This window comes from Camelus bactrianus, chromosome 10 (genome assembly GCF_048773025.1).
Source record: "Camelus bactrianus isolate YW-2024 breed Bactrian camel chromosome 10, ASM4877302v1, whole genome shotgun sequence".
Taxonomy (NCBI): Eukaryota; Metazoa; Chordata; class Mammalia; order Artiodactyla; family Camelidae; genus Camelus; species Camelus bactrianus.
In genome coordinates, this window is record NC_133548.1 from 45,447,501 (window position 1) to 45,471,240 (window position 23,740).

General features: G+C 39.2%; 2 protein-coding genes and 1 pseudogene across 2 annotated transcripts; all 3 read left to right on the forward strand.

Annotated features, from left to right (window-relative positions):
• The first annotated feature begins 1,332 nt into the window (after nt 1-1,332).
• LOC105061853 (hemoglobin subunit epsilon-1) lies at nt 1,333-3,103 on the forward strand. Its single transcript, XM_010945988.2, has 3 exons — nt 1,333-1,780; nt 1,904-2,126; nt 2,975-3,103. The coding sequence occupies exons 1-3, from the start codon at nt 1,689-1,691 to the stop codon at nt 3,101-3,103; spliced, it is 444 nt and encodes a 147-aa protein (XP_010944290.1). The 5' UTR covers nt 1,333-1,688.
• An 8,425-nt stretch (nt 3,104-11,528) lies between these two features.
• On the forward strand, nt 11,529-16,998 carry LOC105061855 (hemoglobin subunit epsilon-like; annotated as a pseudogene).
• A 4,285-nt stretch (nt 16,999-21,283) lies between these two features.
• On the forward strand, nt 21,284-22,796 carry LOC105061856 (hemoglobin subunit beta-like). Its single transcript, XM_010945990.3, has 3 exons — nt 21,284-21,441; nt 21,571-21,793; nt 22,542-22,796. The coding sequence occupies exons 1-3, from the start codon at nt 21,350-21,352 to the stop codon at nt 22,668-22,670; spliced, it is 444 nt and encodes a 147-aa protein (XP_010944292.1). The 5' UTR covers nt 21,284-21,349; the 3' UTR covers nt 22,671-22,796.
• Nucleotides 22,797-23,740: the final 944 nt, after the last annotated feature.

Here is a 23,740-nt window from a genome sequence, read left to right on the forward strand (position 1 = left end):
GAGATGATGCAGAGGCATGGTGTTTACAAAGCAGCGGTGTTGCCAGACCACTGTTGCACATTAGTCTCTCATTTTTGGCAATCATAACAGAAAATGGCAGCTGGCAGAATTTCCTGCTACTCGTGGTACCCAACTTATTCTTGGCTAATGCAACACTTGACAGAAACTCTGATCCCATCTATTTCTGTTGTAGGAATATATACTCAGATGCATAATGGAAACCAACTAACTTATAGCCTCTCTAACCAAGAGTCCTAAGCAGCTTTTTGTACCTTCAGTGATTCATAAACCCTGTCCATAATTTGCCAATTTTGAAATTAAAAGTAAAATAACTCATTTGTGGTGAAGAAGAAGAACTTTTGAAGCAATTTTTCCCAGATAATACTATGAAAAACCATTTGCAGTAGCATCAAAGATGTATTTTCCCTACTAACAATGTAATTTATATAATTCACCATACTAATAGCACCTAAAGATGATACAATATTTGACTTCAGGATTAGTATATATGTAGTAAATTAGCTAGCAAGATTTTAAAAAATAATTTAATTTTTTCCTGCTAAAAAGAGGCATCTTTTTCATTTCTTAAAATCTAGCACAGAGTTTACCAAAGTACAAATGCTACATGATATCCCAAGGGGCGGGAGTTAATTCATCAAATTTTGAAGTTTCTTTTAAAAAGTCATTTTTTAAATTTAAATACCTAAAGATAGAACATGTTTTTTACTTTATTAATTTTAACTTTACAGGTAATAAATGAATAGTCTTAGTTTCTTTTTTTCTGACCATTTAATCTTTCTGATCTATCATGGATAACCATGTCAACTTATCTCTCCAAACTTTGGGTTTTTCATCCTGAAAAAAAGAGACAAAAACCATAGGAGAGATAAATAAAATACTTCAAAACGAGAAGCTGAGATAATTGAACTTGAGTCAACAAGCACCTAAACATAAATGAAACTATATTCAGCCCACAGGATCTTCAGAATCAGAATTCATACATCTCGTATTGAGCTACAGACATGCTGCTTTTAAACATGGTAAAACTTCCTGAAGCCCTTTTCCACAACTTTAGTGATGAGAAAACATGGGATGGACCAGATCCCTGGAAACAAGCCAACTCTGTTCCAAAAGGCTGTTACTAGAGGAGAATATAATCCACTCTTCAATACAGCTGGAACTGGCTGAGATTCTGTGTCAACAATTGCTTTTTTTTTTTTTTTTAACCCTGATTTTATCCCTGTCACCATCCTTAACCCCAAAATTAAACCTGGTTTGACTGGAACTCTTTCTTTATCTTGGGCTTGGCTTCTCTCTAGGAATTTTTCTGGAAGAAAGAGAATGGCAGAGACACATGTCATCCTGGAGGATGATGTGAGGAGCAAAGAGGGTGCAAAGGCGGAATGAATGGAAAATTGTGTTGTCGGTGGAGGAGGAGCCAAGAAAGGAAAGGTTTCTCAGAAACCAATATACATTATCACGAACCCAGTATACATCTTCAGTACTGACCATTTCCTGACCTGACTCCACCCCTGAGGGACAAAGCTTGACCAATGACTTCTAAGTACTAGGGGAAAGAAGGGGCCAGCAGTCCAGCAGTAAAGAATAAAAGGTCACACCTTCTGACAGCAGCACATACTTGCTTCTGACACTTCTGCGATCACCTGTCAGCTCCAAGACCTGACATCATGGTGCTTTTTACTGCCGAGGAGAAAGCTGCTGTCACCAGCCTGTGGGGCAAAGTGAATGTGGAAGAGGCTGGAGGCGAGGTTCTGGGCAGGTAGGAACTGGATTTCAGTGCACGGGGGAGGATGGTGAATATGAGCTTGGCAAATTGACCAGGGAAGTACTCAAGGTTTTGGAGAGTTGCTGATCTTCCATCTGCTATGGTCATGTCTCCTAGGCTCCTGGTAGTCTACCCCTGGACCCAGAGGTTCTTTGACAGCTTTGGCAACCTGTCCTCTCCCTCTGCCATAATGGGAAATCCCAAGGTCAAGGCCCATGGCAAGAAGGTGCTGACCTCCTTCGGAGATGCTATTAAGAACATGGACAACCTCAAGGGCGCCTTTGCTAAGCTGAGTGAGCTGCACTGTGACAAGCTGCACGTGGACCCTGAGAACTTTAGGGTGAGTTCAGAAAATACTCATTTTTTTCACTTTTTACTTTGGATTAACAATGAAAGTTGTGTCTTTGGTTGGAAAGAATAGCAAAGATTTCAGAAATCATAGGTTGAACTTGGTGTTGTGGGGCAGACCTCCAGTGGACATAACTAAGCCCATCTTGATTCAAAACTAGTGACAGTAAAGGGCTACTAGTAGCCTGAGTTGGCTTAAAACTTTTCAGGAACTTTTGTCAGAACTGCATGTGTTTACACTAGCGAGTAAGAGGAATGAAGTTGGCTTTTGGTGGATGAAGGCCTGCCTTTTGGAAGGAGAAATATCTTATTTTATGTAGTTCCTGATGATTGAAGTTTAGAAAGAGATTTGGGAGAAAAAAATTTTAGGCAGATTGTCTCAAAGAAAAATACAACAACTAATCTCCAATATTTTAAATTCCTTGTCAGTTTTGTGACTATGTGAAAGCTTATTCCTGCATTGGTTGGAGACTTTACTAAACACTCTAAGAACCTATGTAGCTCTGAAATCCTATGATTACAGAAATTAGACCATGGGTAAATGTGAGAGGGAGGGAGAGAGACAAAGGAAAGTGGGGAAATGTGAGAGAGGGTGGGGATATAGGTAGGCAGAATGTTGAATGGAGGGCCCATTAATTAAAATTAAAAATTTAAGGACTTAAACTTGAAGTTAAATTTAAGAACTAGCTTATCTGAATTCATTGCATAGGCACAATCTTTGAAGAAGTTTAAGATGTGGAGTTGGGAGAGGGTGTGAGTATTGAGATTTTTTTCCCTGTAATTCTTTCTGGAAACTTCTACTCAACCTGCCTAATTGTCATTTTGTCTTTTACCTAACAGCTCCTGGGCAACGTGATGGTGATCGTCCTGGCTTCTCACTTTGGTAGAGATTTCACCCCTGATGTGCAGGCTGCTTGGCAGAAGCTGGTGGCTGGTGTCGCCAATGCTCTGGCCCACAAGTACCATTGAGTCCTCTTTTCAGTTCACCAGAGCCCTTTTGTGTCCCCACCGCCTTCCTTCTGCATGTGGGGACTGGGGTTTGGCCTTGAGAGCACAGCTTCTTCTTAATAAAATACATTCTATTCATTAATCAAAAATTAATATTGTGTCTTCTCCATCATTGACTCTTGTGTTAAAGGAGAAAAGGTTCATTGGCTGAGGGGTGAGGAAGAGACATAGGGAGAAACAGGAGCCCTTTAAGAAGAGTGCTGGGACTCATCAACAGAAGATAGACATTTTGGGAGGATTCTGGATGATCTGGGAGGATGCTGAGATGGAGAAGTTTTCTGGGGTGGAAAGTGGTTAGTTAAGTGGGCAGACCTTATTATGGTACAGTGCAACAAAAACTTACCAAAGGGGGAAAGAAAGGAGGTAGTAAGCCATATCTGAGGGGAAAATAAGGTAGATTTGTGGTACCTGCCAGAGTTCAGTTTAAAAAAGAAAGCTTTGTAGGGATCTATGGTCTAGGCTGGAGTTACTATTTCAGTTGGCTCTAATGTACATTTTGAATGAGCTAAGTTGTCATATATCTTGTGCGTTTGGATTGGAGATAAGAAGATGAGTTGAGGGATGGCTAAGGGTCTTCCAGAAAAAGTCTCCATGAACCGACAACAGCCTGCTCTTTCCTAAACGGTCCTACTGTCTTCCTGGGGAGCCAAGGCTAAGACACTTGGAATCACTGTGCATTCCGACTGAATGTAACATGAATTGAAATAAAGTTAGTGTTAGGATATTGTGTAAATTTTCGGGGGCAGGGGGAGAATGATCAAGTCTTCATGTAGGAGTTAAGATACCAAAAAAAGCTCATTGTCTAAAACTAGCAAGCCAGGGCTTGGTAACTTGCATGAGAATGGCTCTCTGGAAGTAGAAGGGAGAGTAAGACATAGGTGAGTAGAAAGGCTAGATAGTGCAAGGGCTTGAAAAAAACAGTAAAAGCTCTTACTATGCTAATGGCAAGATTAAACAATAAACATTCTTAGAACTTTAAACAACTTAAGGAATAGGATTTGGAGGGAAGTAATCTGCTTAATACACACAAAATGACTTAAAAATTGCAAAGACTAGATATGGATGCTAGTTTAGGGGAACAGACATAATGGCCTCAACCCAAGAGGAGGAGCGAGGACTGCATAAAGTGAGGGACAGACAAAGCGAGAGTGAAGAAGACATGTTTTCTAATCGGGTAGGGTAGATGAGGAGGAAGGAGGTAGGTGGTGGTAGATGACCGAAAGCTCCCAGCCTGGGTCTATCAAGAAGAGATCTGCGATGACCTGGAAACCCTCATATAGGGATGCCATTAACTCAATCACTCTTGAGGGAGTTATTGCTAGGTTGCTCAGGGAATTAAGACCTTCAGGACTTGAGTCAAATTCTCATATCAAAGATTGAGACTTCCACACTTTACAAGTTAGAGTGCCACATCTTGGCAAATTTAACTCTATTAGGCATTTCATTGCTCCCACATGTTGATCAGAATTTGTCCTGTGAATTACCTTCAAATTTGACCTTTTGTGTCCAGAATGGGAATGAGAGACCAATGATTACACAGTCGCAGGCTGTCAACAGTACTGGTCTCTCTGAGCCTTATAGAGGCTCATTATGCCTCTAAACAGAGTAAACAGAGGCTATTCACGGCACTAAACCTTTGTACATAATCAGTCAGTCAACAAATGGGAGCAATGTACATTTTCAATCCATCAATCTCTTCATCTTTCTTGCCCCTCAACTATTATTCTGACTTATACTCTGAGTCTGCAATAATGGGCAACCCCAAGGTCAAGGCCTATGACAGGAAGGAGCTGACCTCCTTTGGAAATGCTGTTAAGCATGTGGATGACCTCAAGGGCACTTCTGCTAAGCCTAGTGAGAGGCACTGTGATGCATTGCCTGTGGATACTGAGAACTTCAGAGTGAGTTCTGGGCATGCGTGTGCTCCATTCTCTCATCCCAGGTATCTGTGCTAGGGCTACTTTTTTTTTAATTCTTATTTTTCACTGAAGCATAGTCGATTCACAATGTTAGTTTCAGGCGTGCAGCAAAGAGATTCAGTTATACATATACATACTTACTTTTTTTCTTTTTTTCATTTCTTTTCCCTTACGGCTCATTACAAGATACTGAAGATATATCCCTGTGTTATACAAGTAGGTCCTTGTTGTTTATCCATTTTATATGCAGTGATGTGTATCTGTTAATTAATGCTACTTTTGATAACAGAAGCAGCTACCTCTTGTGAAATAGGGGTTAGCTGTGGGGAATGGTATTTTGGTGATGGGATTGATTTTGAAAGAGTTCTGTAAATGGCATAGCTGAGCCTAGGTAGAATAAGAAATAGACATAGTAGAAGGCCACTTGCATTTGATATTTCTGAAAAATACATCTTATAAAGAGTACTGACTGAAATTAAACTCAATGTCTTGGACTTGGGGACACAAGTTTGGGCAAGGAGAAGAGCATCTGGCCATTGGTAACTGAAAATTTCTGTGAAAATTGATGGACAACTTTTGGCACGGTTCCTTTTTTTTTTTTTTTTTAACATTTTAAAATTCACAGTTCTTGAAGTTAGAACAGAACCAACAAGGACAAAGTAAGGGCAAGCTTTTCAAAAAGATGAAAATTTCCTCCTGCATAATGATAATTTGTCCTCGTACCCATGGTGCAGGGTTCTTTTTTATATGAATGCTCAGGAAAATTGTACGCATGTAATGACTGGAGACTTACACTACTTCTTTTTTAAAAATTAAAGTATAGTTATTTTGCAATATTGTTTTTCTTTCAGGTGTACAGCAAAGTGATTGTTATACAAATATATACACATATTTTTCTTTTTTCTGATTCTTTTTCATTATAGTTTATTACAAAATATTGAATATAGTTCCATATGCTGTATGTACTATTTCTTAAGACCCCTGGAAGTACTATAGTCTTCCTTTTAAAAAAAAAAGACTAGAGTAAAGCAATTCATAACAATGTTCTGGGGTTGTGAGTTGGCAGGGCAAATGACAGGAGGATAGAATACAACGAGAGACAGAAAGCTGGGAGTCCTATTGAAGCCAACGTGGAGCCCATAGTGACATTTTTTTTTGTGTGTGTGTGGGAATGTGGCCCTGTAAGTTGCTCAAACTCAGGTCAGGCAGCAAATGGGTATTGTATCTATCTACTGTAAGGCCAGATTGAGGCTTTCTGTTTACTGTGTACTATCTTCTTTTCATCTGCAATCTCTCCCCAGCTCCTAGGCAACGTGATTTTGATAATCTTGGCAACCCACTTCAGCAAGGAATTTACCTCACAGATGCAGGATGCCTGACAGAAGCTGACAACTACTGTGATTTATGCTCTGGCCCACAGGTACCACTGAATTGCCTGTCCAACCAAGCTGGTGGAGTGATCTGTGTTCCAAGAGAGTGCCCTGTCTCCAGACTTAACTCCTGATAAAATGAAAAAAATTATACTCTATATGAAATGTTCTTGTCTTTTCCTCTGTGCCTTTTGCTTTTGTGTCTACTCAGAAGATAGCAAGAATTCCATGGGGATTGGATGTTTTGGAGATGGGGCGTGTGAAGAGGATAAAACAGAGACATTTGTGAGATTAGATAAGACAACACACAACTTGTGGGTCATTAAGCTTCATAAGGTTCAGTGCAAGAAATGCAGAATGGAGGGACTCATGACAGATGTAAAAGCATTGCTGGTGGTAGTATAGGATAGATTCCTATCTGTACAAACTGAGGATTGAGCACAGTTTGGGATTAGAGTTTATCTAATGTAGTTTTTGATCAGCTGTACTGGGATGAATTTGTTTCTCAGAGTATAAATAGCTACGTAGGCATATATAGACTCCATTTAAGGGAGAAACCTAGAATTCACAAAGATATTGCTAAGGCTATTAATACATTTGCTGGATATTTGTACAAAATTGCTTCTAAAGAGCCATTTCAAACTTACATCCTATCCAGAAGCAGAGTGACGTGTGTCTGAGGGAGGGAAACAGCCAGGACATGTGGTCTAGAGTGGGCATAAAAAGAAAGCTATGAGTTTTGGGTTTTAAGCCCATAAAATATGAGGTGGGTGGTGTTAAGAAGATATAAAGAGTGAAATTATGGTCAGGTATTAGTCTAGCAAGAGGAATAAATCAGCAGTGTTTAGTGCCTTGGCAAGGCCCCAGCTTTGAGGGAAGTTGACACAGCTTGGTTCCAGGTGGGAGTTGAAAGGCCAGCCTGGAGCTCTCTGCTTACTGTGCATATCTGTTATCTCTTTCCACCTCCACAGACCTTGGGAAGAAGCTAGTGATTTTTCTTGATAAACCATTTTGAAAAAGAATTCACCCCTCAAGTGCAGGCTGCTTGGCAGAAGATAATGACTGAACTGGTTAAAGTCATGGCTCACAAGTATCACGGAGAGCCCTGCCCAGGAGTGTAGAGTCACTAAGGAACAGCTGTTTTTGGTTGGTTTGTTTGTTTTTGTAGGCTGTAACAAAGGTTTATTTCTCCTTTTTTTTAAACACCTTTATTGTGGCATGGTTCCTGTACAGTAAAGTACACATATTTCAGATGTACAATTAGATGAATTTTGATAGATGTATACACTTACAAAACCACACCACAATCAAGATACCTAACATTTCCATCACTCCCCAAAAGGTGCAATTTTTGAATTCCCAATGTATCCCTTCTCACCCTCTTTACCCCCTGGTAACCATAAGTTTATTCTCGATGTCGGTCTGTTTCTATTTTGTAGATAAGTTCATTTGTGTCCTTTTTTTTTTTTTTTAAGATTCCACATATAAGTGACATCATATGGTATTTTTCTTTCTCTTTCTGCCTCACTTCACTTAGAATGGCGATCTCCAGGTTCATTCATGTTGCTGCAAATGGTACTATTTTATTCTTTTTTATGGCTGAATAGTATTCCACATATATATATAATAGTATACCAATACATACATAAATAAAATGGGAGACAATGCTCAAGCATGCAGATTGGCTACTACAGCATTTCAAGAGAGAGAGTTCATTGCAAACTGCTTAGAGAGATGAAGGTTTAGGTGGGGGACATGAACCAAAAGAGGCTCAAAAGTCAGCTCAGAGCCACAGATCAGTACCGTGAGATCAAAAGGAAAAGGAAAGAAATAGCATAGAGTGGTTGGAGAGGCTAGATCACAGGATTTTTTTTCTATGACTAGAAGTTAATGCCTGTTTTTAGGCAAGAGTACAATGTGATAAACAGAGAAGTTAGGAAGATTAGTTTGGATGTGGGCACTGAATAGATGAGACATTATGTGAATGCAAGATTTACACATCTCTACTGGCTTTCATTTTTATTCTAAAGCCTTAGCAGACGTGGGGGTAAGGAGTTGAGGAAGTTGATTAAGGTGGGCTAAATTTATAAACTTCCAGTTATAAGATAAATGAGTACTAGGGATGTAATTTACAACAAGATGACTATCGTTAACACTGCTGTATGGTATATTTGAAAGCTGCTAAGAGAACACCCTAAAAGTTCTCGTTATAAAGAGAAATTTTTTTTCTTTTTTTGTTATCTATATTAGATATTAGATGTTAACTAAGTGTGGCAATCTTTTCACAATATATGTAAGTCAAATCATTACGCTGTACACCTTAAACTTATGCAGGGCTGTATGTCAATTATATCTCAATAAAACTGGAATTAAATTTTAAAAATTAAAAAATAAAGTCAAAATATAATACCCACTCTAATCTCATGTACCAAAATAATAAGGCCTAGGCTCACCTCTCCAACTTTACTTCCTCCCACTCTTCCCTTAACACATTTTACTCTGCCTTTGTAATGTTTTTATCTAAACCTCAAGTTTGTTTTTCCTTTCTCTCTTTTTTCTTTTCTCTCCAGCCTCAGAATTTTGCACTTAACCTTCCCACTTCCAGCAACTTGTTTCTCCACATGACTTGTGCCTAACCCCATCTTGTCATCAAGGCTTTTGCTTCAAGTGTGACTTCCTTTAGGACATGTATCTTTATATTATTTTTCTGTCATCACTTGCTACTATATCATCAGATGCATTTCCTTCTTGTCATAAAACACAATCTGAAGTTATCCTATTTATTTACTAGCTTAATTGTTAATGTTAGTCTTCTCTGTCCACTAGAATGTGAGCATCATGAGATTAGATTAAACTGTTTTGTTCATCCAATATTCCCGCTGTTTAAAACAATGCATGGCATGAGTGGCCTCAATACATGCATGTTTTTAATACATCATGAAGGAGTGGAAGACAGTTAGATGACTAAGATGATGATCTAGCCTTGATGTGACAAGCATCTAGGTAACAGTGGGAGCAGTGGGCATGGAATAAACTGGAAATGTGGAACAATCATGATCAAAAAGAATCAAAAAGTCTCGGAAAGTGACTGTCTAAAAAGGATGAGAGAAAAACAGAAGTTAGAGGTAACTTTTAGAATCACTACCTGGTTTGCTGGAAAGATGAGCAGTTATTCATCAACATTTATTAGTGTAGCCAATGTCCCTGAGTCTGAGGGATTGCACTGTGCATGCACTCCTGTGAAGATGGGTATGAGGACCAAGTACATCAGCAAGTACCTGGAGCCACCCCTGCAAGCCAGACCCACAACTGAGTCTAAGTGGGATTCCTAGCTGTGGTCAGAATTTCCTCTCCTTTCTTTTATTTCATGGATCTCTTCTCTTGAAGCAAATCCTTTTGGCATTAATTCAAACTCTTTTCCTTCTATCTCTGTACCAAAATGCTCACATCAACACAGCTGGGGACTGAAAGCTCACAGATAATCAAGTTGGTCATGGTAAACTAGCTTCTGGAAACTTAGCACTTCTTATCCACATTTTACATTTAAGTCTTTTCTAAACTGAAAAGATAAAATTCTCTCACTATATCAAATATATCAAATATATTTTGATATATCACTATATCAAAATTCTCTCACTATATCAAAGAAAAGATTTCTTTTCTTTTCTTTTCTTTTTTAAAGATTTTTCTAATAGTAGAAATTCAGCAATAATAATATTGGCTTGAACTGTTCAAATTTTAGGATAACACTATAAATATACATGTAGATTATTTATTACACATATGTATATGCATATACCTATATGTATATATTTATTATACAGAATAAATAAACTCCATGTATATATACATATATTTTTTGGGGGTGGTAATATTGATCTCAAGGAGAAACAAAAAAACTGCTTTCTAGAGCTCAAAATGCAAGAGCAATAAATTCTGAGAAAATAAAATAAAATGAACCATTCCCTCTCTCACTAGACGTGTATACCCTGTCTAGTTCTATAAATGCTTGTTTGAGATGCATGAGACCAAAGTACCTTAGATCACAGTGGCAGTGGTGTGTGGTATACTATCAGTGAAGAATGTCTCTGCCTGATTAGACAGAAGGGAACGTTAAACACAGGAAGAGAGCAAACACCAGACACAACTCCCTTAATCCCTAGCCATTGCCAAGGAGAATTCTAATACTCTCTTCACTGATCACAAGAACTCATTTTCCCCAACACTCAATTGCATATTCTCTGACAAAAATGTGTAGATACATGTATTGGCCAGAGACACTTGTCCATATAATCAGAATGAGAAAAATATGTTCAGACAAGTGTATATATTATTAATAGAACTCAACAACAATGAGTTCAACTCAAGCTCAGTTTTTCTCTAAATTACCCAGTCTTATCTATCTTGTTCACAAAGTGATGCTGGACTGGGGTCTTTCTTCTTGTTTACAAGAACTATAAATTATGAGCCCCACCTAAGCTTTACAAAACTTGGTAACTGGGGGAGGGTACAGCTCAGTGGTAGAGTGCATGCTTAACATGCAGGAGGTCCTGGGTTCAATTCCCAGTACCTCCATTAAAATAAATATACCTAATCACCTCCCTCCCGCCCTCCAATTTTTTTTTAATTAAAAAAAAAAAAGAATTAAAAAAATTGGTAACTCAGAAGAGCTGTGGCTTCTTCTATAACCTTGGTGAACAGCAGAATGAAGTCTTGTAAACACTTGACATAATGTCCAATAGATCTCTAATTCTTACCCTTCCTAATTCTAGTAGGTCAGCCTACTGATTGCTTCAGGGATAGTGGAGGTGGAGAGATTGAGATATGAACTGCAGAATAGATGGTAGGGGAGAGGACAGCAGAAGCCCCCTGATGGAGCCACCCAACACTATCAGAGACACAAATGTCCATCTTGCTGACCCTCCCTTGTCCAAGTTCCACCCTTGGTGGTGACAACCCACCCTTGACCAATAGTATCATTTTATTGGGAGAAACAAGGGCCTGGGGACAAGAGAGGAAGAACAAAAGGCCATGTAGAGAAGCAGTGGCACAAACTTGCTCTGGCACTCTGGTGATCACCATAAGCTCTCAGACACCATGGTGCATTTCACTGCTGAGGAGAGGCTGCCATTGCTAGCCTGTGGTCCAAGGTGAACGTGGAGGTGGCCAGAGGTGAGCGCCTGGGCAGGGAAGCACTGGAGGCTGGGGCAGGGCGCAGAAAGGCAGGAAGTGTTCCAGAAAGAAGGACTGGTTAAGTTTCTTACATACACTGACTCACCATCTGCTCTGTGACTATGATCATCCCATAGACTCCTGGTCGTCCACCCATGGACCCAGCGTTTCTTTGACAATTTTGGCAACTTATACTCTGAGTCTGCAATAATTGGCAACCCCAAGGTCCAGGCCCATGGCGAGAAGGTGCTGACCTCCTTTGGAAATGCTGTTAAGCACATGGAAGACTTCAAGGGCACTTTTGCTAAGCTGATTGAGTTGCCCTGTGACAAGTTGCATGTGGATCCTGAGAACTTCAGGGTGAGTTCTAGGCACGTGTGTGCCCTGTTCTCTCCTCCCAGGTATCTGTGTGGTTATGGTAGAGAACACAGGTACTTAAAGCTTATCCTTTTGAGGTATTTTTGGGAGGCAATATTTCAGGGAAAGCCTTGATTTTGGCATTTCAGTTGTTCCAAAGGTCAAAGGTAAGACCAAGTGGAGTAATTACTATGACTAATGAAGGCTACTATTCATCTGATAGCGCTGAAAAAATACATATTGTCAAGAACACTGGCCAAAACTGAGCTGAATGTTTTGGCCTAGGGAATACAAATTGAGTCAGGGAGAAGTACATCTTGACTTGTGCAACTGAACTTTTCTAAGAAAATTGATGAATACATTCATGGTTCCTGAGTTATGAACCAGAACTGTGCAGGGCAAAGTAAAAGAGATTTTTTCATGATTTCCCTATGCCCCCCACCCCCAACCCCAGCAGTCATGAGATGTTCTTGTATACAAGGCACTGGATTCCTTGTCAAATGGGTGTCCAACCCATCTGAATGTATGCAATATCTGGGGACTTAAACTACACAATTAAGAGACCTTACAGTCCTATGATTTTACTTTTAAAAAAAGGAGAGAAGTAGCCCATAGCAATGTTCTGGGGTTGGGTGCTTGCAGGGCAAATGTGGAGAAGAATAGAACACAGCGGAGGTTTTTAGCTGAGAGGCACTGAAGCCAATGTCAATTCTATAATGATGCACTTTTGTGGGAGCATGACCGTGAAAGTTGCTCAAACTCTTATTAGGAAGGAAACGGATGGTGCATCTATTTGCTGCAAGGCAAGCTTGAGGCCTTTTATTTACTGTGTATTATCTTCTTCTCATGCCCAGCTCCTAGGCAACAAGATATCAATTGTCTTGGCAACACACTTCAACAAGGAATTTACCCCACAGATGCAGGCTGCCTGGCAGAAGGTGACGGATGCTGTGGCTAATGCTCTGGCCCACAGGTACCACTAGTTGACTGGCCAACTATGTTGGTGCCTGTGTCCCAAGAGTCCATCTCCTGAAGACTGGAGACAATGTCTTGTCTCCATACTTAACTCCTTTATAATAAAAATAAAATAAGAAACAATGCTCTATAAGGAACATCCTTGTATTTTCTCTGTCTTTATGTTTTATGTTGATTCAGTTAAAAGAAAGCACTCCAATGGGAATGGGAATATGGGAGTTTGGAGAGGATATAGAAGAGACTCACAGGATTCTACAGGATAAGAGTGGCTTCGATGGGTAGTTCTCCTAGGAATGGAAAGTAGACCCTTGAGTTGGACAAGGTCTTTAGAAAAAGGAAGAAAATGGAGTTACTCTTGAGAAATGCAAGATGATTGCTGACAGTGAGTAGTTAAGACATGAAGTAGGGGACCTCTATAGGCTGTTACTTTTATACACTTAGGGTGGAGTTCTTTTTGGACTATAATTCTCTTCTATTTAATATAAGAAACATATTTTTAACAGCAATAATGCAGTTATAGCATCTTCAATGCTATTAATGGAGGAACCATCCCTAAGGCTGAACTGAAAGCCTTGGTTTGAATCTGTACACTACTTGCCAGCTCTGTGACCTGGAACATATTTATTCAATTAAGCCTTTGGTGGAGATAAAAGGCCATTTGTGTGGGAAAATTCAGGAATCAGCTTGCCAGGTCTAATTGGCACAAGAGAAATTGGCCCTTAAAAAGCAGGAAAAGAAGCTATTATCACAAGTAAAAAGAACCAGTGAGGTTTCTTGTACAAGAAAGTGACATCATGAATAGGAAATTTTAGGGAAATTGATCCATGTGTGGGCATAGACCTGACAAGGCAGAATCTACTTTGGATGTGGCTGCAGGAATTTGCTGTGATTACAGTGAAGTGATAGGTAAAGGTCTAAACTTGACAGGAACAATGAACCGAAGGAAAAATCAAGTAAAGGACCATTGTGGCAAAGATGCTTCAGGACTCGAAACATTGTGAAATAGAGAGTGGAGAGCTCACAGATGATAGCCAGGTTCCCTGTCTGGTGAATGAAAAGAAGAAATCTATTAACAGAACAGAAAATGCCTAGAATTCACTTGTGGGCACAGTCACTTTTGTAAAAATCACTTCAAATTTCTCGACCCAAGTCCCTTGCATAGAAGTGAAAAGCCAGGGCTTTGGGATTAATAAGGATCGAATTATCAACCTATCACCTTAAAAAGTTCAGTTAACATTTTTCAGAATCAATTCCTTTGTTTGTAATATGGGATAATAATTCCTAACTCATAAATATGTTCCCAGATTTCAAGGAGACATTTGTAAAGTGTGTTGTCTGTTATTTCTGAAAAGGGAGCAGTAGTGGTTTGTATGATGCACTATGATCTATTATTCCTCTGTTCCCTGTTTCATTCTATATTCTTGAACTGATTGCATTATTTCTGCACTTCAGATCTATATGTCTAACTATTTGCTTAATATTTCATTTTGGATTGCTCAATAGTGCATAAGCAAAGTATGTCCAAGGCTGACCTCCTGATCTTTTCCTAACTGATTCCTGCTAATTTAGCCTTCTTTTTGTGTTCCTCATCTTAATGACTATCACATTATCAATTGCTCATTATTAATTGCTCAAGTCTGAAAATGAAGATGGCATTTGTACTTCCCTCCCTACTCCAATATCATACTATTTTTCTCTCATTATTCTACCCTCTAAAACAAATTTATACAATTTTTTTTTGAAGTACAGTTGATTTACAATGCTGTGTTAGTTTCAGGTGTATGGCAAAGTGATTCAGTTTATATATATATATATATATATATATATATATATATATATATATATATATATATATATATTCTTTTTTTCTTTTTCAGATTCTTTTCCATTATAGATTATTATAAGATAATGAATATAGTTCCCTATGCTATACAGTAGTTCCTTGTTGGCTATTTTATATATAGTAGTGCATATATGTTAATCCTAAACTTCTAGTTTATCCCTCCCTCCTTTCCCCTTTGCTAACCCTAAGTTTGCTTTCTATGTCTGTGAGTCTATTTCTGTTTTGTAAATAAGTTCATTTGTATCACTTTTTAAGATTCCACATATAAGTGACATCATTTGATAGCTGTTTTTCTCTGCCTGACTTACTTCACTTAAAATGATAATTTCTAGGTCCATCCATGTTGCTGAAAATGGCATTATTTCATTCATTTTTTATGGCTGGGTAATATTCCATTGTGATATTCCACATCTTTAGCCATTCATCTGTTGATGGACATTTAGTTTGCTTCCATGTCTTGGCTATTGTAAATAGTGCTGCTATGAACACTGGGGTGCATGTATCTTTTCAAATTAGAGTTTCCTCCTGATATATGTCCAGGAGTGGGATTGCTAGATCATATGGTAAATTTATTTTTAGCTTTTTAAGGAACCTCAATGCTGTTTCCCATGGTGGATGTACCAATTTACATCCCTACCAACAGTGTATGAGGTTCCTTTATCTCCACACCCTCTCCAGCATTTATTATTTGCAGACTTTTTGATTATGGCCATTCTGACTGGTGTGAGGTGATACCTCATTGTAGTTTTGATTTCCATTTCTCTAATAATTAGCAATATTGAGCTTCTTTTCATATGCCTGTTGGCCATTTGTATGCTTCCTTTGGAGAAATGTCTATTTAGATCTTCTGCCCATTTTTTGATTGGGTTGGTATTTGTTTGTTTGTTTTTGATACTGAGCTGTATGAGCTGTTTGTATATTCTGGAAATTAATCCATTGTCGGTCTCATCATTTGCAAATAATTTTTCCCATTTTGTAGGTTGTCTTTTGTTTTGTTTATGGTTTCATTTGCTGTTCAAAAGCTTTTAAGTTTAATTAGGTCCCATTTGTTTATTTTTTCTTATTTCCATTATGCTGAGAGATGGATCCAAAAAATACCGCTATGATTTATGCTAAAGAGTGTTCTGTCTATGCTTTCCTCTAGGAGTTTTATAGTATCCGGTGTTACATTTAGGTCTTTAATGCATTTTGCGCTTATTTTTGCACTCTGGTATTGAAGAGGTGAATACGTTCACAAACCAAAGAGCAGCGACACACTTCAGGCATCTCTGGCAGCAAATACTTTCATCACTACAGGCTAAAGCAGCTGACAGAAATGCTACCCAGCATCTTAATCCAGCTTGGCACAGACAGTCTGACCAGTTTAAGGAGACTGCCTGCACCTCTGCCCAATCAATCTGTGGATGGAAAAACACCACTTGCTACTAGAGAGGATAAGGATTATGAAGTTCCAGATCTTGTGGAGAATTTGATGAGATGTCCAAGAGTGAAGCAAACTGACTTGAGTCAACTTCTGAAGAAGATAAAACTTGAAGAAGTTACCAGGGGCTGCTATTTTATATTATGACTGCTTTTTAATATTTTGTTTATGAATCTGATAAAATCTAGGTCTCTAATATTTTTTAAGCCCCAGCCCCTGAATATTGCAGCTCTTTTCAGTTTTTGCTTTACACATAATTCATTCTTTGGAGCTAATTAAGTGGAAGAAGCCTGGGAATAACATTTGAAACAAAGGTTAACAAAAAAAGAAAATGTTATCTAATGTTGATTTTTCCCTTATCTCTTCCTTTCAAAGCAAGCAGGATAAAAAGTAGTGTTGCTTCTTCATATGGTTCTAAAGGACAACAATGATGACTTAAGTTCGGAATTAAGGCAGAAAGGGAGAAACATTTCTAAATATAAATTCAGGCTGATGGTGGGGGACTCACATCAAGAGCAACCTCTGCACTTCGGCGATCGTTCCGCTTATATTTAGGGGCACAGCTTGGGATGAGACTGAAATACTCTGAGTCCAAGCCGGGTCCCTCTGCTCCCTCTGCTAACCATGCCCTTGCTTCTTATCTCTTCCACACAGCTCCTGGGCAACGTGCTGGTGGTTGTGCTGGCTCGTCACTTTGGCAAGGAATTCACCCCGGACCTGCAGGCTGCCTATCAGAAGGTGATGGTGGGTGTGGCCAATGCCCTGGCCCATAAGTACCACTGAGATCTTGGCTTAGCTCTTGATGACCATGGGAAGATCCTATTTCCCTAGATTCTATCTTCTGAACTTGGGGAAGTCATGTCCATCCTCAGGAGTGTGGCTTCTGTCTGATAAAGAACTTTCAGCTCAGTTCTCTGGTTCATTTCACTTATTTGATTTGAACATATCTTGCTTTATTTTATTTTCCTTCACCATTTTTGAAAGAATGCTAAAACTGAGGTAACCAAGAGATTGTACATCTGGGAGAGAAGAGTAAATAATGACCGTGCTTTACGCAGAAAAATACAGATTAGATTGCTGAAATGGTCTATTTGGGGAATTTAAAACTGAATATGAGAGCATGTACACAGAAGTTCTAATTGAATGTAATTTTTGCAACAAATGACATAACAACGCATCACTGCATAAATGTCCTGATTCTCTTGAAGAAGGTTAATACTTTTCCTCTTAATTATACTCAGACTAGGCACATCCTGGCATAGAAGGGTAGTGATTAGGTAAAATTGACAGACTGAAGTAAGGGGTAAAAAAGGTCTCTCTCTCTCGGGGACTTGTAGTGTGTGTGTGTGTGTGTGTGTGTGTGTGTGTGTGTGTGTTAGTGCTCAGTGGGGCTGGAATCAAAGTACAGTAGACATGCTGTGGATCCTTTCACAGAGGACAAGTGAGCTCGCATTGGTGAAGATGGCAGTGGGCCCAAGAAGTTTTCCAGAACCTTTGAGTGCTGATCTGGATTTGAGCTCAAGGCTTTGAACATAACCCCATTTGTCACTATTCACTCTTTCTTATTTTTGCCTAGGATGTCTGAGCTTTTGATGTCTTATTACAATTTGCAGCCTTGTCCCTGCAGGGTTATGGATATTAGGGGAAGCCTGTTTCACTCTTTAGTCACACTAAGTAGCAACAGTGAAAGTCAGTAGCAACTCTTGTCCTGGGACTCGGATTGTGGTGGCTGCAGCAGTTGTAAGTACAGACAAGTGACTCATAGGCCATTCATGGCAGAGGAAGGCATAAGAAGGATGATAAAATAGGAAAATTTAGGTACACACACACACACATATGCATGCACAATGGAATATTACTTGGGCATAAAAAAGAATGAAAATTTGCCAGTTGCAACAACATGGATTGATCTGGAGGGTATTATGCTAAGTGAAATTAGTCAGACAGAGAAAGACGAATACTGTATGCTGTCACTTATATATGGAATCTAAAAACCAAAATGGACAAATTAATATTAAAAAAAAAACAGAAACTGACATATAGATTTAGAGAACAAAAGGTTACCACTGGGGAGAGGGAAGTGGGGAGGGACACCTTGGGGTAGGGAATTAAGAGACACAAACTACCATGTATAAGATGGATAAGTAACAAGGATATAGTGTACAGCACAGGGTATGTAGCCAACATTTCATTATAATTTTAAATGGAGTATGATTTATAAAAATATCGAATCACTATGTTGTACACCCAAAACTAATATGATATTGCAGATCACCTATACTTCAATAAATGAATGAATTAATTAATTAAAATGAAAATAATTTAAGAAAACCATTTCTGAAAACAGGAAATGGCAGGGAAGTCTTTAAGTAGGTGATCATTTCTGTCATTCAAGACAGCAAAATTGTAGCCTTGACAATTTGCCTCTTTACAGGAAAATACAGTTGTATTCTATATTGTTATTTAATAAGGTCTGTGAGTTTTCCATGACACAGGTTTCCTGAAAAGACATGTCCAAACTTCCCCAGAAGCAGTCCTTTCACATACATATTGCTGACCTCTGATATCAGGGGTGTGAAAACAGGAGCTTGAAAACAGTATGAATGTAAAACAGTGATAAAGCTAATGGAGGTTTAAATTTAATAAAATGAAACTCAAAACCTAAAGTTCAGAGTAAACGTGTTTTTTTAGTTAGTTAGTTTTTTTTGTTTTTAACATTTAAAACATTTGAAAGAGCTCTTTTTCCAGAGGTCATCATGTGGAATTTTGTCCCGGGGATAGACCAATAGTAAGATCTTCTTTGCTTCAGGGTTTTAGAAAAGAATGAATATAAATTGAAAATGTTTAAATTCTTTTTTACCCATATAATTTTTTATGGGCGTATAATTCTGCCCTAACCTCCAGATAGCCAGACAAGAACCAAACCTTTCCTGCATGTCTGAGAATAATCAGAGAGAATTTGTTCCAAGGACTTGATGAAGCTTGGGACAAGTAAAAGGGGTGAGGGATCTTTATTTATTAAGCAATGATGGAAAAAATATTTTGGAGAATGGAGCAATGAAAGTGGGCATTTTATGAATTTCGTTGGAACAACTAGAAATAGCAAAGTCTTTTTCTTCTACTTCACCAAAAAATATTTCAGTTGACATTTCAGAGCATTAGAGCGAAAAGGTTGAGACATTTTTGTTAAATATGTGCTGCCAGTGACGGCAAAGGAGAGAGAGAGGTGATTCCAGACATCGAAGTGTCTGAATCAGAAGAGCCTAAGGAGAAACACGGTAAGTGAAAAATGTATGGCCCTTTCCTTTCTGAAAGGAAATGGAAATTCAGGAAGGGGAGGAGATGTAGAGGGTAGAGATGATAGAAAGTAGAGAAAATAACCAACAGTCCCCCAGGGAGCTCTGAGATCTTATGCTGGCTGATTTGCCCTTTCAATTACATTTTTTTTTTAAATAATTGATAGCATCTTTTTTTTCTATTTAAGTATAGTCAGTTTACAGTGTTGTGTCAATTTCTGATATACAGCATAATGTTTCACTCATACATACACAGACATATTCGTTTTCAGATTCTTTTTCATTATAGGTTACTATAAGATATTGAATATAGTTCCCTGTGCTATACAGTAGAAACTTGTTACTTATGTTTTTTATATATAGTAGTTAGTAACTGCAGATTTTGAGCTCCCAATTTATCAGCAGCAGCAGAATTCTACACTTCAGAAGTTTTTTCCCGCCTAAGAAGTTAACAGGATTCATTACATGGGGGAAGAAAATAGGAGAGGGACTACTGGAAAAGCTATATAGAGCGAAGATTAAATTTTAGTAAAAGAAAGTTTAAACAAACAAAAATGTAGAGAGAAAATAGGATTATGGGTGACAAATTTAAATAAAAGAAATTATATATATGTCCATGAATAACTGAAAAATTGTGCTGAACACTGGAATTTGACACAACATTGTAAAATGATTATAAATCAATAAAAAATGTTAAAAAAAAAAGAAATTATAACAAACACAGCATTCTTAGCGACCTCAGGGAGAAAAAGAAATAATCTGAGGCAAAGCTGGAATGCCTTTCCACATTTCTACCCCTCATTTTAAATCACAGAGAAAATTCTAAGCTCTCCCAGACCCTTTCCCAGGTCAGTCCAGGAAGAAACATGTTCTATGTCCCTGGTTAGCCTTTGAAAACACTGCTTCCCTCGATGTCACTAAAAATCGGGTTTTTAGTATTTTAGTATTTGATTTTTACTTATTTGTATTTCTTACTACATTGAGAGAGTGTTTTTAATCTGTGGATCCCCACATGGAATGGAGTAACTATTTCACAGGACACTCTTGATTCATATTTATTCTACTTTTCTATCGTCATTTATTTGGTCATATGACTAAGTTTAAGAAAAAAATGAATGAATAAGTGAATGAATGCATGAATATTTGTTTTCTTATAAGGAGGATTTAATCCAAGCCAAGAGTCTATACATACTTAGAACTGAGGCACAGGCTTTATTCATGCTGTCCTTGTGATTATTTCATGTTTTCTCAAGGCACAGGAGACAATTTCATATCGTCTTTATTTTTGTTTTGTTTTGTTTCTGTTTTTTCTGTCTTTTAATTATTTTTTATTCTTACATTTTTAGAGATGTGTAGTCAATTTACAATGTCAGTTTCAGGTGTACAGCAAAGTGATTCAGTTATATATATACCAACCCATCCGTATAGTCTTAAGTTGAACCACAGGGGGGCAAATCCCTTCCGCTTTCTGGACCTTGGATTCTTCATTTGTGTATTAAGAAAATTAAGGAGCCAGTCTCTAAGAGATTACCAAACTGTGATTCTAAAAATTGTACAAGTCCAGTTGCCAAGGAAGATGATTTTCGTAGTAAGTGGTATTGCTGGGATGGGACCTGAAGATACGCACAGAGGGGGCTGAATGTCTGAGGTCAGTGCCAGGAATGCCAAGGCAGGGTATGACTGTCATCCTTCAAGCCTCATCCTTCGGAACCACACCCTGGCCTGAGCCAATCTGCTCCCAGAAGCAGGGCGGGCAGGAGGCAGGGCTGGGCATAAAAGGAAGAGCAGGGCCAGCTGCTGCTTACACTTGCTTCTGACACAACCGTGTTCACTAGCAACCACACAAACAGACACCATGGTGCATTTGTCTGGTGACGAGAAGAATGCAGTCCATGGCCTGTGGAGCAAGGTGAAGGTGGACGAAGTTGGCGGTGAGGCCCTGGGCAGGTTGGTATCCAGCTTACGAGGTAGGCTTAAGGAGAGGGACTGGAAGCTGAGCATGTGGAGACAGAGCAGTCCCCGGAGTTTCTGACAGGCACTGACTCCCTCCGTCCCCTGGGCTGTTTCACCCCTTAGGCTGCTGGTTGTCTACCCCTGGACTCGGAGGTTCTTTGAGTCCTTTGGGGACCTGTCCACTGCTGATGCTGTCATGAACAACCCTAAAGTGAAGGCCCATGGCAGTAAGGTGCTAAACTCCTTTGGTGATGGCCTGAATCATCTCGACAACCTCAAGGGCACCTATGCTAAGCTGAGCGAGCTGCACTGTGACAAGCTGCACGTGGACCCTGAGAACTTTAGGGTGAGTCCATGGGACCCTCAATGTTCCCCTTCTTCCCCTTTTTTATGGTCCAGCTCGTGTCACGGGGGAGGGCTGAATGGCAGGATGCAGTTCAGAATGGAAAAGAGATATTCTGGTAATATCACTGTGGGCTCCTCAGAACCATCTGGTTTCTTTTACCCTCTTTGCTCAACATCGTTTCCTCTTGTTCATTTTTTTTTTCCCCTCAAGGTAGCAGGGGAGGTAATTGGTTTATTTATTTTTTTTTAATGGAGGTACAGGGAATTGAACCCAGAACCTTTTACACGTACTCTACCACTGAGCTACACCCTCCCCCACCTCATTCATTCTTGTTTTCCTGTTTGTTCTCTGCAATGTCTTCTTTCTTTTTAAAATTAAACTTTTTGAGTGTTTAATTAAAAAAACCTTCTTTTAATCCACTTCAGGAATGTTACTGAACAGTTTCCTCCCTTATCTCTTCCTTTCAAAGCAAGCAGGATAAAAAGTAGTGTTGCTTCTTCACATGGTTCTAAAGGACAACAATGATGACTTAAGTTCGGAATTAAGGCAGAAAGGGAGAAACATTTCTAAATATAAATTCAGGCTGATGGTGGGGGACTCACATCAAGAGCAACCTCTGCACTTCGGCGATCGTTCCGCTTATATTTAGGGGCACAGCTTGGGATGAGACTGAAATACTCTGAGTCCAAGCCGGGTCCCTCTGCTCCCTCTGCTAACCATGCCCTTGCTTCTTATCTCTTCCACACAGCTCCTGGGCAACGTGCTGGTGGTTGTGCTGGCTCGTCACTTTGGCAAGGAATTCACCCCGGACCTGCAGGCTGCCTATCAGAAGGTGGTGGCGGGTGTGGCCAATGCCCTGGCCCACAGATACCACTAAGCTTCCTTTCCTGATTTCCATGAAGGGCTTACTTGTCCTCAGAGCCCAAAAACTGAATCTGGAAAAACTTACGAAGAATTTTGAGCATCTGGCCTCTGTCTAATAAAAACATTTATTTTCATTGCACTGGTGTATTTCAATAATTTCTGTGACTCTCACTTAGATGGGCACATGGGAGGGCAAGGCACTTAGGACATAAAGAAACACAGGGCTAGTAGAGACCTTGGGAAAATACATTTGTATCTTGGACTCCATGAAAGGAGTGTAAAAGAAAGGTTGTAAATAGCTAATATCAAGGGGGAAACACACCTTGCTGTTTATTCTTACTTTCTGTTAGAAACGGATTCAAGTTGAGGCTTGATTTGGGAGTTAAGATTATTGCTATGTTTTATTGAAATCAATTATTTTATTTAGCCTTCCTTGTAAATGTCTCTTTAATTGTCTGGAATCTCACAGCCCTAAATCTGTTAAGTTCTTCTGCCTAAAGACACCACTGTTCTTCTAAGATTTTTCCTTATGTGCTTTACTGCTCCCATTGCTCCACTTCCCCTGACCACTCATTCTAGTTTCCTCTGTCATCTTATAAAGATCTGCATGAAGAACAGAGAGCAGAGGGAGGTAGCTTTGCTACCTCTTCCATTGAACCCTTCCCCGTCTGTATTGGAAGGAGGGGATTACTCATACTGTGAAAAATATAGGACTGAAGAGAATGTAAAAAGGGGCCTTTGAGGCTGGATACTCACTGCTGTCTTGTAATCACTTCATGCACCTACATCAGATGGAGTCCCATCCGCTCAGGATGCTTTAGCATCCACATCTGGGAAGTGATTGGAGGTCTGCTCTCTTCCTTATCCTGCCTCTGATGGCGTCTCTGCCCTTGTAGTCATTAGCATAGTGTTACCAGCAGCAACACATGCCAATTTCATTTTCTCATTCAATAGTCACCTACATGGATGCTTCATTCTGGAAATAATAGGTGAACTTCAAGCAGTCCTTGTCCCGTCCTGAATCCCAATTTTGATTCTAAAGGTAATGCATCTAATATGTGACTATAAATGAGTGTGTACAGG

Excerpts from the sequence above, each read along its gene's own strand:
- LOC105061853 (XM_010945988.2), top strand. The coding sequence starts at position 1,689 with ATGGTGCTTTTTACTGCCGAGGAGAAAGCTGCTGTCACCAGCCTGTGG. Across the intron at positions 1,781-1,903 it reads GGAGGCGAGGTTCTGGGCAG|GCTCCTGGTAGTCTACCCCT; the intron begins GTAGGAACTGGA and ends CATGTCTCCTAG. Across the intron at positions 2,127-2,974 it reads TGGACCCTGAGAACTTTAGG|CTCCTGGGCAACGTGATGGT; the intron begins GTGAGTTCAGAA and ends TTTACCTAACAG.
- LOC105061856 (XM_010945990.3), top strand. The coding sequence starts at position 21,350 with ATGGTGCATTTGTCTGGTGACGAGAAGAATGCAGTCCATGGCCTGTGG. Across the intron at positions 21,442-21,570 it reads GGCGGTGAGGCCCTGGGCAG|GCTGCTGGTTGTCTACCCCT; the intron begins GTTGGTATCCAG and ends TTCACCCCTTAG. Across the intron at positions 21,794-22,541 it reads TGGACCCTGAGAACTTTAGG|CTCCTGGGCAACGTGCTGGT; the intron begins GTGAGTCCATGG and ends TCTTCCACACAG.